This window comes from Rana temporaria, chromosome 12 (assembly GCF_905171775.1).
Source record: "Rana temporaria chromosome 12, aRanTem1.1, whole genome shotgun sequence".
Taxonomy (NCBI): Eukaryota; Metazoa; Chordata; class Amphibia; order Anura; family Ranidae; genus Rana; species Rana temporaria.
This window is the reverse complement of record NC_053500.1, coordinates 131,250,342-131,266,632: the sequence shown is the minus strand read 5'-3', so window position 1 is coordinate 131,266,632 and position 16,291 is coordinate 131,250,342. Positions and strand designations below refer to the sequence as shown.

The 16,291-nt window shown below is 47.2% G+C and overlaps 1 protein-coding gene across 2 annotated transcripts in view; it reads right to left on the bottom strand.

Annotated features, from left to right (window-relative positions):
- Window positions 1-4,751: 4,751 nt before the first annotated feature.
- ENGASE (endo-beta-N-acetylglucosaminidase) overlaps window positions 4,752-16,291 on the bottom strand; it is a 39,543-nt gene continuing 28,003 nt past the window's right edge. For both annotated transcript variants that reach the window (XM_040330717.1, XM_040330718.1), the window contains 4 exons: window positions 12,705-12,853; window positions 10,981-11,074; window positions 7,019-7,133; window positions 4,752-5,587 (listed from right to left, as the gene is read on the bottom strand). In XM_040330717.1, the coding sequence (XP_040186651.1) occupies window positions 5,192-5,587; window positions 7,019-7,133; window positions 10,981-11,074; window positions 12,705-12,853 (754 nt within the window). In that variant the 3' untranslated portion in view covers window positions 4,752-5,191. The remainder of the gene's footprint in view (window positions 5,588-7,018; window positions 7,134-10,980; window positions 11,075-12,704; window positions 12,854-16,291) is intronic.

Below are 16,291 nucleotides of genomic sequence, written 5' to 3'. Positions count from 1 at the left end.
TAAAAGTTTGATGTCATGCCACGAGCGGGCGGAATTTTTAAGCGTGACATGTTGGGTATCATTTTATTTGGCGTAACATTATCTTTCACAATATATAAAAAAATTGGGCAAAATTTTTTGTTGTCTTATTTTTTAATTAAAAAAAGTGATTTTTTTCCAAAAAAAGTGCGCTTGTAGGACCGCTGCGCAAATACGGTGTGACAAAAAGTATTGCAATGACCGCCATTTTATTCTCTAGGGTGTTAGAAAAAAATATATATAATGTTTGGGGGTTTTAAGTAATTTTCTAGCAAAAAAAAACGGTTTTAGTCTCGTAAACACCGAATCTGAAAAACAAGCCCGGTGGTAAAGAGGTTAAGATCATTGTACATACCGTAAAAAAAAATAAGACATCCCCCGAAAATAAGCCCTAGTGTGTTTTAGGTTGCCAAAATTAATATAAGACCCGGGCTTATTTTCGGGGAAACACAGTATATAAAAATGGGAAGAAAAACTGCATAGGTCTAGGTTGCAGCCAGTCCAGTACAACTTCCATATCGACCATTGTACCAAAACATCCAATGAGAACGCCAAAAAAATAAAAAAAAATAAACAATTAGATAATGTTTATTACAGGACTTATATGCAGCGAATAATATCATCAAGACAGCAGTAAAAAATAAAACCTCAGCATTTCATATTGGTATAAAATAGTAAGAACAAGTCCTTGTACAAAGGAGGAAAGATCAAGGCTGGTGCTGGGAGAACACCGCAGGATGGGTACAGCGTACAGCGACCAGAAGGAAATGTATTATACATACATATCACACAATATTATGCCACTTTACAGAAAATAGTAATGATAATTTATTATACTGAAAAATGCCACCTGCCTGGCAGTTATGCAGACACTCTGGGGTGGATTTACTAAAGGGAAATACACTGTGCAGTTGCTCCAGAGCTTAGTAAATGAGGTGAAGCTTCCCTTTGTAAAGAATACCCAATCACGTGCAAGGAAACAAAAACAAAAAAAATGCTTTTTTGCTTGCACGTGATTGGATGACGGAAGTCAGCAGAGCTTCTGCTCCTTTACTGAACTCTGGAGCAACTCTAGTCTATTTGCCTTTAGTACAGGGTTTTGCAATTAGCGGACCTCCAGCTGTTGCAAAACTACAAGTCCCATCATGCCTTTTCCTCTGGGTGTCATGCTTGTGGCTGTCAGAGTCTTGCTATGCCTCATGGGACTTGTAGTTCTGCAACAGCTGGAGGTCCGCTAATAGCAACTCTAGTCTATTTGCCTTTAGTACAGGGATATGCAATTAGCGGACCTCCAGCTGTTGCAGAACTACAAGTCCCATGAGGCATAGCAAGACTCTGACAGCCACAAGCATGACACCCAGAGGAAAAGGCATGATGGGACTTGTAGTTTTGCAACAGCTGGAGGTCCGCTAATTGCATTTCTCTGCTTTAGTAAATCAACCCCTCTGGCTTTTCTACTACCGAAGTCATCAATCTGTAACTAGTCTGCAGATCAGAAAATTCAGAGACTCCTAATCTGCATATTATTTTGGGTCAACGTCTCAAAGGACTGAAGCCAGGCGGTGAGCATGACAGCCAGAAAACCAGCATTTTCCACATAAGACGTGAGCTGTGATAACCTCCACGAAAGGTTCCTGAACAGGTAGAAGGTGTTGCTCTGGTTTGAAAGGAAAAATGGGAAGTATGATAAAGTAGGGAAGGCATAGACCAGTGATGGAGAACCTTGGCACCCCAGATGTTTTGGAACTACATTTCCCATGATGCCCATGCACTCTGCAGTGTAGTGGAGCATCATGGGAAATGTAGTTCCAAAACATCTGGGGTGCCAAGGTTCACCATCACTGGCATAGATCCTCGGTCATGTGGTTGTCTGTGGTGTGTCCCCACTAGGAAGATTTCTTTCACTACTTCCTGGCAGGACAGGAAGTGAGGACACACAAACTACACTAAAATGTTTTTTTTCCCCTCTTTAACATAGGGAAGGGTTAGAACCAACATATTATTACTGTTTGTGTTTATTCTTTTTCATAATGTTTGTGTTTTATTTAGGGTTGTCCCGATACCACTTTTTGAGACCGAGTACAAGTACCGATACTTTTTTTTAAAAAAATGTATTGCAATTTTTTATTTTTTTTAATCAGCCCTGTTGGGGGTCTTTGGTGAGATTTCAGGGGTCTTAACAGACTTCTGACATCTCCCCTTTAAGACAGAGAAAGGGACTAAGGACACAGATTCCCCAGTCCCTTTCTCTGCAGCCTCAGCTGAAATGAATGGAGAGAAGCTCCTCTCCATTCATAAACTGAAGCATCGTAAACACAGGAGGTTATGATGCTCAGTTATATGAATGGACAGAGTCGGCGATCACCGACTCTGTTCATTCGGAAAAGGTAGGAGCCGGGCTTAGCGGCTCCTACCTCCGCTCTCCCCCCTGACAGATTGAGGGGGGAGAAAGAACTGCACAGATGGACGGGGGGGTTGGAGAGAGAAACGGACGGACGGACGGGGGGGGGGGGGGGGCTTGGAGAGAGAACTGGACGGACGGAGGGAGAGAGAACTGCACGGACGGACGGACGGGGGGGGGGGGGGAGAGAGAGAGAGAACGGCATGGACGGACGGGGGAAGGGGACGAGAGAGAACGGCACAGACAGACGGACGGACGGGGGGGGGGAGGAGAGAGAACTGCACGAACGGACAGGGGGAGGTGAGAGCAGCACGGATGGGGGAAAAACAGCATGGGGGGGAAGACAACACTGAGCACGGGGGGGGAAGACAACACTGAGCACGGGGGAGAGAAGACTTGCAACTCCCCTGCCTGCCCAGGTATCGGGTGAAGCATCAGGAGCATTTCCCCAAGTACAAGTACTCGGGGAAATGCTCGGTATCGGGACATCCCTAGTTTTATTATTACAGTGACCACAGATCCCTTAATTTCTTGTCCTGCTGTCACAGGATGCAAGGTTAATGTGTTTGTAAACCTCAGACATGAAATATGAACAAAGCAGATCCCTCTATAGTGTGTACGTGTCAATATTAACCGGCTCGCGCAAATATACTGCGTCAGAATGTCTCCCCTGGGCAAAACCCTGTACAAGTACGTCCTTCCCTTTTTCGGCCACCAGAGGGCACGCGCGCCCGCTGCACTGCAGGGGATCCAATTGCCGCCGGCCATGCGCGATCTTGTGCACAAGGATTTGTGTGTGTGAAGGGAAGAGGAGCCATGTCGTTTGTTCCTGTTTAACATGTAAAATCCCCGGTGTGGTTCGGGAAGAAACGAATGCAGTGCAAACTGAAGGACCGATTTAACTGAAGGACTTTTTAAAAAAAGTTAAGATTTAAAAAGAGTAAAAAAAATGTAAGTTCCCCCAAAATTTGGAGCATGTTGGGGGTGCTGAAACATGATGGATTTGATTCTTACTTGCACACATTAAAAAAGGGTATGGAAGTGGAAGATGCATTTTACACCAGAATATGACATGGGTGTGCTCCATGGGGGAGTGGGAGAAGGGAAGCTCCACCCCTGAGAAGCTAAGTCACACAGTGTTCTATAAGGTCCTGGCCCATTCAGATGCCCTAGACCACATATGTCAAACACAGGTCAATCTGGCCCACCAGGCCTCGTCGTGTTGCCCTCTCAACCAGTTTGGCAGCAGGATCATGTTCAAACTCCACTCCACAACCTCCGGCTCTCATCCTCCACTCCCACTCCCTGATCTCACTTGTAAGCACAGAAGCCTTCTGTGTTTACTAGGGACAGCTTTTGCTTTCACTGGTTTGCAGATGTAACTGATCCCTCATTGTGAGGACAACACTTCAGAATGTAAGAGTGAGAACGATCTCATTGCAAGGCAGCGCCACCTACACAGGGAGGTATAACCGAGCCAAATACATGGGAAGTAGGGAGAGTCGCCTACACAGGGAGAGGAAGGAGAGAGTAGAAATGCAAGGAAGCTTTGGGGGTTGGTGTTGCACATTGTACATAATGCACCTCTGTACACAGCGCACCCCCTGGACTCTGCACGACCCCCTGGACTCTCCACCCAAGCACGACCCCCTGGACTCTCCACCCAAGCACCACCCCCTGGACTCTCCACCCAAGCACCACCCCCTGGACTCTCCACCCAAGCACCACCCCCTGGACATCTCCACCCAAGCACGACCCCCTGGACCTCTCCACCCAAGCACGACCCCCTGGACCTCTCCACCCAAGCACGACCCCCTGAACCTCTCCACCCAAGCACGACCCCCTGGACCTCTCCACCCAAGCACGACCCCCTGGACCTCTCCACCCAAGCACGACCCCCTGGACCTCTCCACCCAAGCACGACCCCCTGGACCTCTCCACCCAAGCACGACCCCCTGGACCTCTCCACCCAAGCACGACCCCCTGGACCTCTCCACCCAAGCATGACCCCCTGGACTCTCCACCCAAGCACGACCCCCTGGACTCTCCACCCAAGCACGACCCCCTGGACTCTCCACCCAAGCACGACCCCCTGGACTCTCCACCCAAGCACAACCCCCTGGACTCTCCACCCAAGCACGACCCCCTGGACTTCTCCACCCAAGCACGACCCCCTGGACCTCTCCACCCAAGCACGACCCCCTGGACCTCTCCACCCAAGCACGACCCCCTGGACCTCTCCACCCAAGCACGACCCCCTGGACTCTCCACCCAAGCACGACCCCCTGGACTCTCCACCCAAGCATGACCCCCTGGACTCTCCACCCAAGCACGACCCCCTGGACTTCTCCACCCAAGCACGACCCCCTGGACTCTGCACTCTGTGCATAGAGCAACCCCTAAACCCTGCACACAACACACTCCTGAACTCTGCACTCTGTATGTAGCACATCCTGAACCCTGTACTCTGTACACAGCATACTTTTAAAAACACACTGCACCAAACTGCATAGTACTACATTTGAGGTGCCAACAACAATAGGTTGGCGCCTGCTGGCAGATCGTAAAAGCAGCACAATCACCTACGGTGCGGGAAATGTGCACAGAATATGCCTTTCCCACGCAGCGTTGTGGTGTGACCCAGCCCTTAAAAAATAACCACTTCCTTGTGTAAGGCTAAAGAAAAGAAAAGAAAAGAAAAAAAACAAACAATTACAATGAACCCTGTATAACAAACAGCATCAGCAGGTACTGCGAACCATCCAGACGCGGTCAGACCTCGGTTTGTGTCTGCTCCACAAATTCTAAAACCAACTGCCCCCATTCTGGAGGCAAGATTTCAATAGCGTCCTTGTTGACTGGTTGTACTGTAAACTCCAACCTGCCTGGGGCTGGATGGCATGGATCGGGTACCGCCAGGTCAACAACGCGGTATATGCAAGCGTGCGCCAGTCCGACAAGGTGAGTCTGAGAGTCTGGTGCTCGATGGCAGGTGACGCCGCGGCAGTATATTCGAAAGTGGCGAATATTGTCCATGCTGTGGCTCCAGTGGAGGGTTAAGCTGACAAAGAGCTGATTGGATTGCTTGTCCCTTCGCCACAGAACGTGGGACAGAGAGAGGTCAGTAGGCGGCACAGGACGAGGCGGAGGTAGAGAAGCATCAAGAGCCTGCGGAGAAGAACGAACATTGCGGTACAAAATGGTTCACCACAAAGCAGTAAAAGTTATTTATCAATGTAAAAGTATTTAAATACCCATTTGAAGAATGATATATACACACACACACACACACATACATACATACACACAAACACAATGCAGGTTTGGGCTATGGCCGGATGGAATCGCAGGCATCCTGGTGAGACGAGAAACACCAGCGAGTATCGGGAGGGGGAGAGGACCCCTTCCGCTACTTCCAAAAGCCATCTAGCGGCTAATCAGTCACTCTGAAGGCTTTTAATATGGAGTTAGCCTGGGATTCGATCCGGCGGGTTCACCCGGATGGCTATCATCATCATCTCTGCTCACCTCTATGACCTAGGAGGCCAGAAGCGATATCATGACATCACTTCTGGTTTAGGGAAGATATAAACGCAGCCGTTCACATCCATGAAAGTGTATTTTTTCCCCTAAAAAAATTGCATTTGGAAAACCGCTGAAATATCATGTGACAAAAAATTTGCAATGACTCATTTTATTCTCCAGGGTCTCTGCTAAAAAAAAATATATAGGCCCAGATTCACAAAGAAGATACGACGGCGTATCTCCAGATACGACGGCGTATCTCCAGATACGCCGTCGTATCTCTGAGTTGTGCCGTCGTATCTATGCGCCTGATTCATAGAATCAGTTACGCATAGATTTCTATTACATCCGACCGGCGTAAGTCTGTTACGCCGTCGGATCTTAACTGCATATTTACGCTGGCCGCTAGGGGCGTGTATGTTGATTTCCGCCTAGAAATATGTAAATCAGCTAGATACGCAAATTCACGAACGTACGCCCGGCCGACGCAGTACAGATACGCCGTTTACGTTAGGCTTTTCCCGGCGTAAAGTTACCTCTGCTATATGGTGGTGTACATGCGGCGTAACAATGTTAAGTATGGACGTCGTTCCCGCGTCGAATTTTGAATATTTTACGTTGTTTGCGTAAGTCGTTCCGTGAATGGGGCTGGACGTAATTTACGTTCACGTCAAAACCAATACGTCCTTGCGGCGTATTTGGAGCAATGCAGACTGGGATATGTCCACGGACGACGCATGCGCCGTTCGTGAAAAACGTCAATCACGTCGGGTCATGGTTATTTTACATAACACACGCCCCCCTGTTCCAAATTTGAATTAGGCGGGCTTACGCCGGCCTATTTACGCTACGCCGCCGCAACTTACGGAGCAAGTGCTTTGAGAATACAGCACTTGCCCGTCTAAGTTGCGGAGGCGTAACGTAAATCGGATACGTTACGCCCGCGCAAAGATACGCCAATCTACGAGAATCTGGCCCATAATGTTTGGGGGTTCCAAATATTTTTCTAGCAAAAACTTATGATTTTTATTTGTAAAGTGTCAGAAAAGGCCTGGTCTTAAAGTGGATAGTTACCCTTATTTCTCCGATGCGACATACAAAGTTTTGCTCCTCTTTATCAGGCGTCAGGTTGGAGAAATGTACAGATAGACTGGTCAGGAAACATCCGCGGAGTTGCACCTCATAATATCTATAAACAAATGGTAACATGTTATAACATAAGCAATCTCCTTACATCTGAGCTCTGTCAGTAGGGCAAAACAAGGACAATATGCTGGCAGATCAGTCTGAATCATATACTGTATATATGTTTATTATTCACAGAAGTGTAGGTCCAACATGTTTCAGGGCAGTGCACCCTTCATCAGGTTTGTTTGGAATCTTTGTAAGGCAAGATATAGTAATTAAAAATCCTTCTTATATAAAAAAAAAGTACCCAAGCCAGAGGTATTCAATGAGGGTCCCACAGAACCCTAAGGTTCTTCCAGTGGTTGCTAGAGGTTCCATGAACAGTGTCCGATGTGTCTCCCATGTACAATGACCAATGTAAGGTGACATAAATTAAGGAAGCCTTTCTCAACCATAGTTCCATGGAACCCTAGGGTTCCTCCAGAGATTGCAAGGGGTTTCTTGAGCTGTGGTGGATTTAACTCCCACCTAGTGGTGCCTACATAGTTCTAGCACCAATGCCTCATGACAGAGCCAACAACATGGGACCAGTGGAGATCCTCCTCTCTTTTGTTGGTCAAGTAAACACTGGCACCAATGACTATTTTTTGCCTCTAAAAAGGAGGACATTGTTTCCACTGATCACCAATGTAAGGGACATTCTTCCCACTTACCACCAATGTAAGGGACATTCTTCCCACTGATCACCAATGTAAGGGACATTCTTCCCACTGATCACCAATGTAAGGAACATTCTTCCCACTGATCACCAATGTAAGGAACATTCTTCCCACTGATCACCAATGTAAGGGACATTCTTCTCACTGATCACCAATGTAAGGGACATTCTTCCCACTGATCACCAATGTAAGGGACATTCTTCCCACTGATCACCAATGTAAGGGACATTCTTCCCACTTACCACCAATGTAAGGGACATTCTTCCCACTGATCACCAATGTAAGGAACATTCTTCCCACTGATCACCAATGTAAGGGACATTCTTCCCACTGATCACCAATGTAAGGAACATTCTTCTCACTGATCACCAATGTAAGGGACATTCTTCCCACTGATCACCAATGTAAGGGACATTCTTCCCACTGATCACCAATGTAAGGGACATTCTTCCCACTGATCACCAATGTAAGGGACATTCTTCCCACTGATCACCAATGTAAGGGACATTCTTCCCACTGATCACCAATGTAAGGGACATTCTTCTCACTGATCACCAATGTAAGGAACATTCTTTTCACTGATCACCAATGTAAGGGACATTCTTCCCACTGATCACCAATGTAAGGAACATTCTTCTCACTGATCACCAATGTAAGGGACATTCTTCTCACTGATCACCAATGTAAGGGGCATTCTTCTCACTGATCACCAATGTAAGGGACATTCTTCTCACTGATCACCAATGTAAGGGGCATTCTTCTCACTGATCACCAATGTAAGGGACATTCTTCCCACTGATCACCAATGTAAGGGACATTCTTCCCACTGACCACCAATGTAAGGGACATTCTTCCCACTGATCACCAATGTAAGGGACATTCTTCTCACTGATCACCAATGTAAGGGGCATTCTTCCCACTGATCACCAATGTAAGGAACATTCTTCTCACTGATCACCAATGTAAGGGACATTCTTCTCACTGATCACCAATGTAAGGGGCATTCTTCTCACTGATCACCAATGTAAGGGGCATTCTTCTCACTGATCACCAATGTAAGGGGCATTCTTCTCACTGATCACCAATGTAAGGGACATTCTTCCCACTGATCACCAATGTAAGGGACATTCTTCCCACTGACCACCAATGTAAGGGACATTCTTCCCACTGATCACCAATGTAAGGGACATTCTTCTCACTGATCACCAATGTAAGGGGCATTCTTCTCACTGATCACCAATGTAAGGGACATTCTTCCCACTGATCACCAATGTAAGGGGCATTCTTCCCACTGATCACCAATGTAAGGAACATTCTTCTCACTGATCACCAATGTAAGGGGCATTCTTCTCACTGATCACCAATGTAAGGGGCATTCTTCCCACTGATCACCAATGTAAGGGACATTCTTCCCACTGATCACCAATGTAAGGAACATTCTTCTCACTGATCACCAATGTAAGGGACATTCTTCCCACTGATCACCAATGTAAGGGACATTCTTCCCACTGATCACCAATGTAAGGGACATTCTTCTCACTGACCACCAATGTAAGGGACATTCTTCCCACTGATCACCAATGTAAGGGACATTCTTCCCACTGATCACCAATGTAAGGGACATTCTTCTCACTGATCACCAATGTAAGGAACATTCTTCTCACTGATCACCAATGTAAGGGACATTCTTCTCACTGATCACCAATGTAAGGGACATTCTTCCCACTGATCACCAATGTAAGGGACATTCTTCCCACTGACCACCAATGTAAGGGACATTCTTCCCACTGATCACCAATGTAAGGGACATTCTTCTCACTGATCACCAATGTAAGGGGCATTCTTCTCACTGATCACCAATGTAAGGGACATTCTTCCCACTGATCACCAATGTAAGGGGCATTCTTCCCACTGATCACCAATGTAAGGAACATTCTTCTCACTGATCACCAATGTAAGGGGCATTCTTCTCACTGATCACCAATGTAAGGGGCATTCTTCCCACTGATCACCAATGTAAGGGACATTCTTCCCACTGATCACCAATGTAAGGAGCATTCTTCCCACTGATCACCAATGTAAGGGACATTCTTCCCACTGATCACCAATGTAAGGGACATTCTTCCCACTGATCACCAATGTAAGGGGCATTCTTCTCACTGATCACCAATGTAAGGGGCATTCTTCCCACTGATCACCAATGTAAGGGACATTCTTCCCACTGATCACCAATGTAAGGAGCATTCTTCCCACTGATCACCAATGTAAGGGACATTCTTCCCACTGATCACCAATGTAAGGGACATTCTTCCCACTGATCACCAATGTAAGGAGCATTCTTCTCACTGATCACCAATGTAAGGAACATTCTTCCCACTGATCACCAATGTAAGGGACATTCTTCCCACTGATCACCAATGTAAGGAACATTCTTCTCACTGATCACCAATGTAAGGAACATTCTTCTCACTGATCACCAATGTAAGGGACATTCTTAAAACAGGGTATACCTGACCTGTGCATAAAACACTAGTCTAAATACATTGTAATAATAACATTGTTAAAATGTATTTTTCTCAATGAAGCCTGCAAATTCCATTAGAAATTATTTACACACAGTAGCTGCTGTGGGAGCTCCCAGAACACTAAGTCCCCTTTCACACTCCCCTTTCACACTGGAGGCGTTTTTCAGGAGCTTTTGTGGTAAAATCAGCGCATGTAAAGCACCTGAAAAACACCTCCCCTGCAGTCCCAGTGTGAAAGCCTGAGTGCTTTCACACTGGGAAGCAGCGCTGGCAGGATGTTAAAAAAAGTCCTGCAAGCAGCATGTTTGGGGCGGTAGAGGAGCGGTGTATACACCACTCCTGCCCATTGAAATGAATGGGCACCGCTGCTGAAGCGTCTGCAAAGCACTTCGGTAGTGGCGCTACACGGGTGCATTTAATTTATTTGGCCGCTAGCACTGAATAGCGCCGCTAAAACGACAGTAAAGCAGTTTTAGTTTTACCGTCAACTCCCGTCCGCCCCAGTGCGAAAGAAAACAAAAGGGGACTGGCCGTGACACGGATAGCTCAGTCTTGTCGATTATACCCGCATATCGGATGTTGAAAGGAGGAAGACCTGGGCATTGGAGTTTTTTGGGCATACCATGTACCCTCCCAAGGTGTGTAAAGTGGTTTATATACTAACCTTTTTACCCATCCGGATGCTTTGCCATGCTGAGGGTCTGTAAGAAATGAAGGCGGATCTTGGAGGGATGTCGGGGTGTGCGTTCGATGCTGCACTATATGATGAGGAAGAGAAAACAAAATGCAAAAGTTACAGAGTAACAGTGTTAAACCTGAAACAGAGACTGCGCTCAGGATCACACGCCTCAGACACATTTACATTGACAGGAAGGAAATAGAAGTAAATAATGAAAATTAAAATATTCCTTAAGAGGCAAAGCTGCTCTGGAAACTGACTGCATGGTGTGAACTAGAGCCATTGGAATACATAGAAAACACTGTGCATGCATTTTTAGTGCAGAAAAAAAGCGCACGGAACTGAACGGGACTGCGTCTGGTGTGAACTGGCCCTAAAGGTTCACATTTTTATTTTTTCTTTAAATAACAAACATGTTATACTTACCTCCACTGTCCAGTTTGTTTTGCACAGAGTGGCCCCAATCCTCCTGTTCTGGGGTCCCACGGCGGCTCTCCCCGCAATAGATAACCCCCTCTGGGTAGCTTTCTCCCGAGGGGGTTACTTTGCGGGCGCACTCCAGTGTCATAAACTCTGCGTCCATAGCCGCCGAGTGTATGACTCGGACCCACCCCCCGCGTAATTAGATTTGATTGACAGCAGTGGGAGCCAATGGCTGTGCCGCGGAGTCGCGCCCTCGGAGATTCGGGGCTCAAGTAAGTAAAACGGGGGCTCGGTGACTGCAAGGTGTTTTTTCACCTTAATGCATAGGATGCATTAAGGTGAAAAAACACGAAGGTTTATAACCCCTTGCCGACCAGCCGCCGTATCCACCAGAATGCGACAGGAGAGGTCACGCCTGCCCCCTCACCCCATGCCGCCTTCCAGTGGTTCTTGAGCTTACCTGGCTCATCAGAAAGCCTGAGAAGAAAAGAGGGACTAAGTATATGTCTATGGCCTAGGACAGGGGTGCCCAACCTTTTGAAGAACGAGGGCCACGTAAGCAACTTGGTAACCAGTAGTGGGCCACAATGTGCAGAGCGGGTGGATGACAGGTCACGGCTACTCTATTGGTCCTCCGATCCGTCCAGATGGAAGGGGACAAATTTCCTTCTGTTTTTCAGATTGGAGGTAGGTGGGTGTAAACGGACATGTGTCGCTCTGTAGAGGTGAATTGAGGGTCCCATTTGGTCGGGCTGATCGCGTGAAAAGGGCAAGACTGCTTTCTCACTGATGTGCTGTGGTTTACTCACACCGCGGGTACAGCGTAGTGCACCTGTGTCTAACCTGCGGGTTAGCTGAACTTTGCCATAGACTCCACCTGTGGCAAAAGCCGGCGCTGTAGAGGACGCATCGGCTTATGGGGCTCTGCTCCGCTTTCTTCCTCTACCACCAGATTCATTCACAACACTGATGTTGCAGTATGGCAGGTCGGCAACCTGCAATCAGGTCTTGCCAAGTCGCCATTCCAGAGTAGGAGGTCGCGGGCCACATCAGAGAGCTCCGTGGGCCACTGGTTGGCCACCCCTGGCCTAGGAGGTCGGGAGTGACGCCATGCCGCTCGGATCACTTTTAGCAGAAAGAGCAGTGGCTGCTGAAAATTGTAATATTGGGTTTTGGCATCCAGCTGCAGCCATACCCCCTAGTATTACAATGTAAAAATATGACGTATTAGGCGTTACAGACGTTGCGATCACAGCACAAACATCGCCAACCAACAAATGGCTCACCGGTCAGTTCGGAGACACTCTCCACGCTGCATAATGGGGCGTCTTGGGTGGTAAGCTCCAGTGAGACTGCGACATTGGATGACCCCTCCAGCCTGTACACCAGGGACAGCAAGAGCTTCTCCGGAGCGGGGACATGTAGAGAGAACAACCTACCAAAGCACAACATTGTACAAATGAGGGATCGACAATGATCCAGAGCAAAGCAGATTGACAACAAATAGAGAAAAGAAAGGAACCCCGATCACCAATCAGATTTCTGAGAAGAGATGATGCCAAGTAGTCCACTTTTACCCCTACACCGCCCTTTGTGCTCCAATTTTGAGGGACACTTTATAATAGAAGTTAACGTATCTAAATATACTGGGGGGGGTCTGTCATATCAGAAAAAGGGGAGCAGCCATTGTTCTTTAGCTCTTGTTACTTGCCTAGACTTTGCTTCTCTACTCAGTGAGACTACAAACGTCAACAGGAATGGTTGAGTAAGAACCCTAGATATGCGTACATGTTTCATGGTTAAAGTCAGGGGCGGACTGACCATTCGGGCACTTGGGCACTGCCCGAGGGTCCCATGCCACTAGGGGGCCCCCCTATCAGGGTTGCCAGCCTCAGTAAAACCAGGGACAGTATGTAAAAATCTGTGTTTTAAAAAAAAATCCCAAGATTATAGCTGCCCCGCCTCTCCAGTACCTTTTCAGTGTGTGTGTATGTGTATTCTGTGTGTATGTGTATTCTGTGTGTATGTATACTGTTGGCCAGAATCAGAGAGAGTTACGCCGGTGTATCAGTAGATACGCTGTCGTAACTCTGAATCTGCGCCGTCGTAAATTTAAGCGTATTCTAGGAAACCAGATAAGCTTAAATTAGGCTAAGATACGAGCGGCGTAAGTCTCCTACGCCGTTGTATCTTAGGGTGCATTTTTCCCGCTGACCGCTAGGTGTCGATTCCGTTGAGTTCGGCGTAGAATATGTAAATGACTAGATACGCCGATTCACGAACGTACGTGCGCCCGTCGCAGTAAAGATACGCCGTTTCCGTAAGAGGTACGCCGGAGTAAAGATAAAGCTGCCCCCTAGGTGGCCTAGTCAATGTTAAGTATGGCCGTCGTTCCCGCGTCGAAATTTGAAAATTTTACGTCGTTTGCGTAAGTCGTCCGTGAATGGGGCTGGACGTAATTTACGTTCACGTCGAAACCAATACTTCCTTGCGGCGTACTTTGGAGCAATGCACACTGGGATATGTAGACAGACGGCGCATGCGACGTTCGTAAAAAACGTCAATCACGTCGGGTCACCAATCATTTCCATAAAACACGCCCCCCCATCCTCATTTGAATTAGGCGCGCTTACGCCGGCCCCATTTACGATACGCCACCGTAAGTTAGGAGGCAAGTGCTTTGTGAATACAGCACTTGCCTCTCTGCCCTAAGGCGGCGTAGCGTAAATACGATACGCCGCCGGAAAGATGCGGCGCCCTACCTAGCTATGTGTGTGTATATTGTGTGTCTGTATACTGTGTATGTATACTGTATGTGTGTATACTATGTGGCCCCCTAATCTATTGCCTGGGGTCTCAATAATCTCCTATTGCCCGGGGGCCCCATAATCTCCTATTGCCTGGGGGCCCCATAATCTCCTATTGCCTGGGGGGCCCCATAACCTCCTATTGCCCGGGGGGCCCCATAACCTCCTATTGCCCGGGGGCCCCATGAGTTGTCAGTCCGCCCCTGGTTAAAGTGTCACTAAAGCTACATCATACAAAACTATCAATAAATGCTGTTCATACTCAGTCACTATGAGATTCGTTTTCTGTATTCTACAAAAAAACTGGTTGATCCTGCTGCTCTCTATCTCCCCCTTCTGTTCATGCCCCCCCCCCCAATTCAGCTAGGGATTTTTCAGCTGTGGTGGCAACTCTGCACATGCTCAGTTTTCAGTGATTTTTCTATGCTGCGCATTTCCTCCCCATCACATCTGAGCAGCTCATGTGACTATCGAGTCACACATGTGGGCGTATACACAGTGGTAAATGACAGCCCACTCCCTCCTCCTCCACACCCACTTATCCACTAAACACAATGGGAACGGGATATTACAACTAGATTGATGGAGGCTTCATCTCCCTCTTATTCTAAGACACAGGCCGGAAGGGCATGACACAGCCTGTGACTGGTAGAAACCTGCCCACACAATGTTATTTCCAAAATAATGATAATAATAAAAGATTTGATTTCAAATATATATTTGTATGACAATTTAAAACAATGTAGTAATAATTATTTATTTTTACTCTGTATTCCGAATCCTTTTTTTATTAACATGTGATGAGCAGCAGAGGACTAGAAGCTCCTCCTGCTTATGTTTCCCTGCAGACAGGCTGGGAAAGAGCTGAGTCATGTGACAGCTGGATATCCATTAGGAAAATGGTACTTAGATTATTATTTTTTATTATACACACCCCAATCCCAATTGTGTATTCCTAACCCAATTCATCATATCCAAAGTTAGACTGGGGGGGGGGGGGGGTTGTGAGGTGCTGGACTCAGACCCTTAAAGAGGAACTGCAGTCTGCACACAAAATTTGTAATAAAAACATCTTTGCCATTCTGAAGCTTCCCTCTGACCACTTTGCATATTATTTTATATACACTGTGATTCTGTACTTGCCAAATATTCTGTAGAAATCTCCTGTCTGCAGCCATTTTAACTGTGGGCAGCTGAAGCTGCCGACTGTTCACTTTCTATATTTACACAGACACACAGAGGTACACTTCCAGCTCTGCAGCTCTCATTGGCCTTCTTATGACTCACCCCCCCTTTCCTGGCAAACTCTCACAAGAGAGAGCTGTGCATGATGTCATGATGACGCTTTAACCACTTCCCGCCCGCCATACAGCAACATGACGTGCGCAAAGTGGTTCTGTCCCCTGTTCAAAATACCAAGCCATTGACTCTGATTTAACAACTTGCCGACCAGCCGCCGTCGTTTTACGGCGGCAGGTCGGCTCCCCTGCGCGAGAGCCCGTAGCTATATGTCTGCTCTCGCGCAGGCCACTAGGGGCTCGTGCCCGGCGGGGGCGGGATCGCTGCCGGGCACACGCGATCGCTCGTTACAGAGCGAGGACCGGGAGCTGTGTGTGTAAACACACAGCTCCCGGTCCTGTCAGGGGGAGAAATGCTGATCTTCTGTTCATACAATGTATGAACAGCGATCAGTCATTTCCCCAAGTCAGTCCACCCCCCCCTACAGTTAGAACACACCCAGGGAACATACTTAACCCCTTCCCCGCCCCCTAGTGTTAACCCCTTCCCTGCCAGTGGCATTTTTATAGTAATCCAATGCATTTTTATAGCACTGATCGCTATAAAAATGCCAATGGTCCCAAAAATGTGTCAAAAGTGTCCGAAGTGTCCGCTATAATGTCGCAGTACCGAAAAAAAACGCTGATCGCCGCCATTACTAGTAAAAAAAATATATTAATAAAAATGCCATAAAAATACCCCCTATTTTGTAAATGCTATAACTTTTGCGCAAACCAATCAATAAACGCTTATTGCGATTTCTTTTTTACGAAAAATATGTAGAAGAA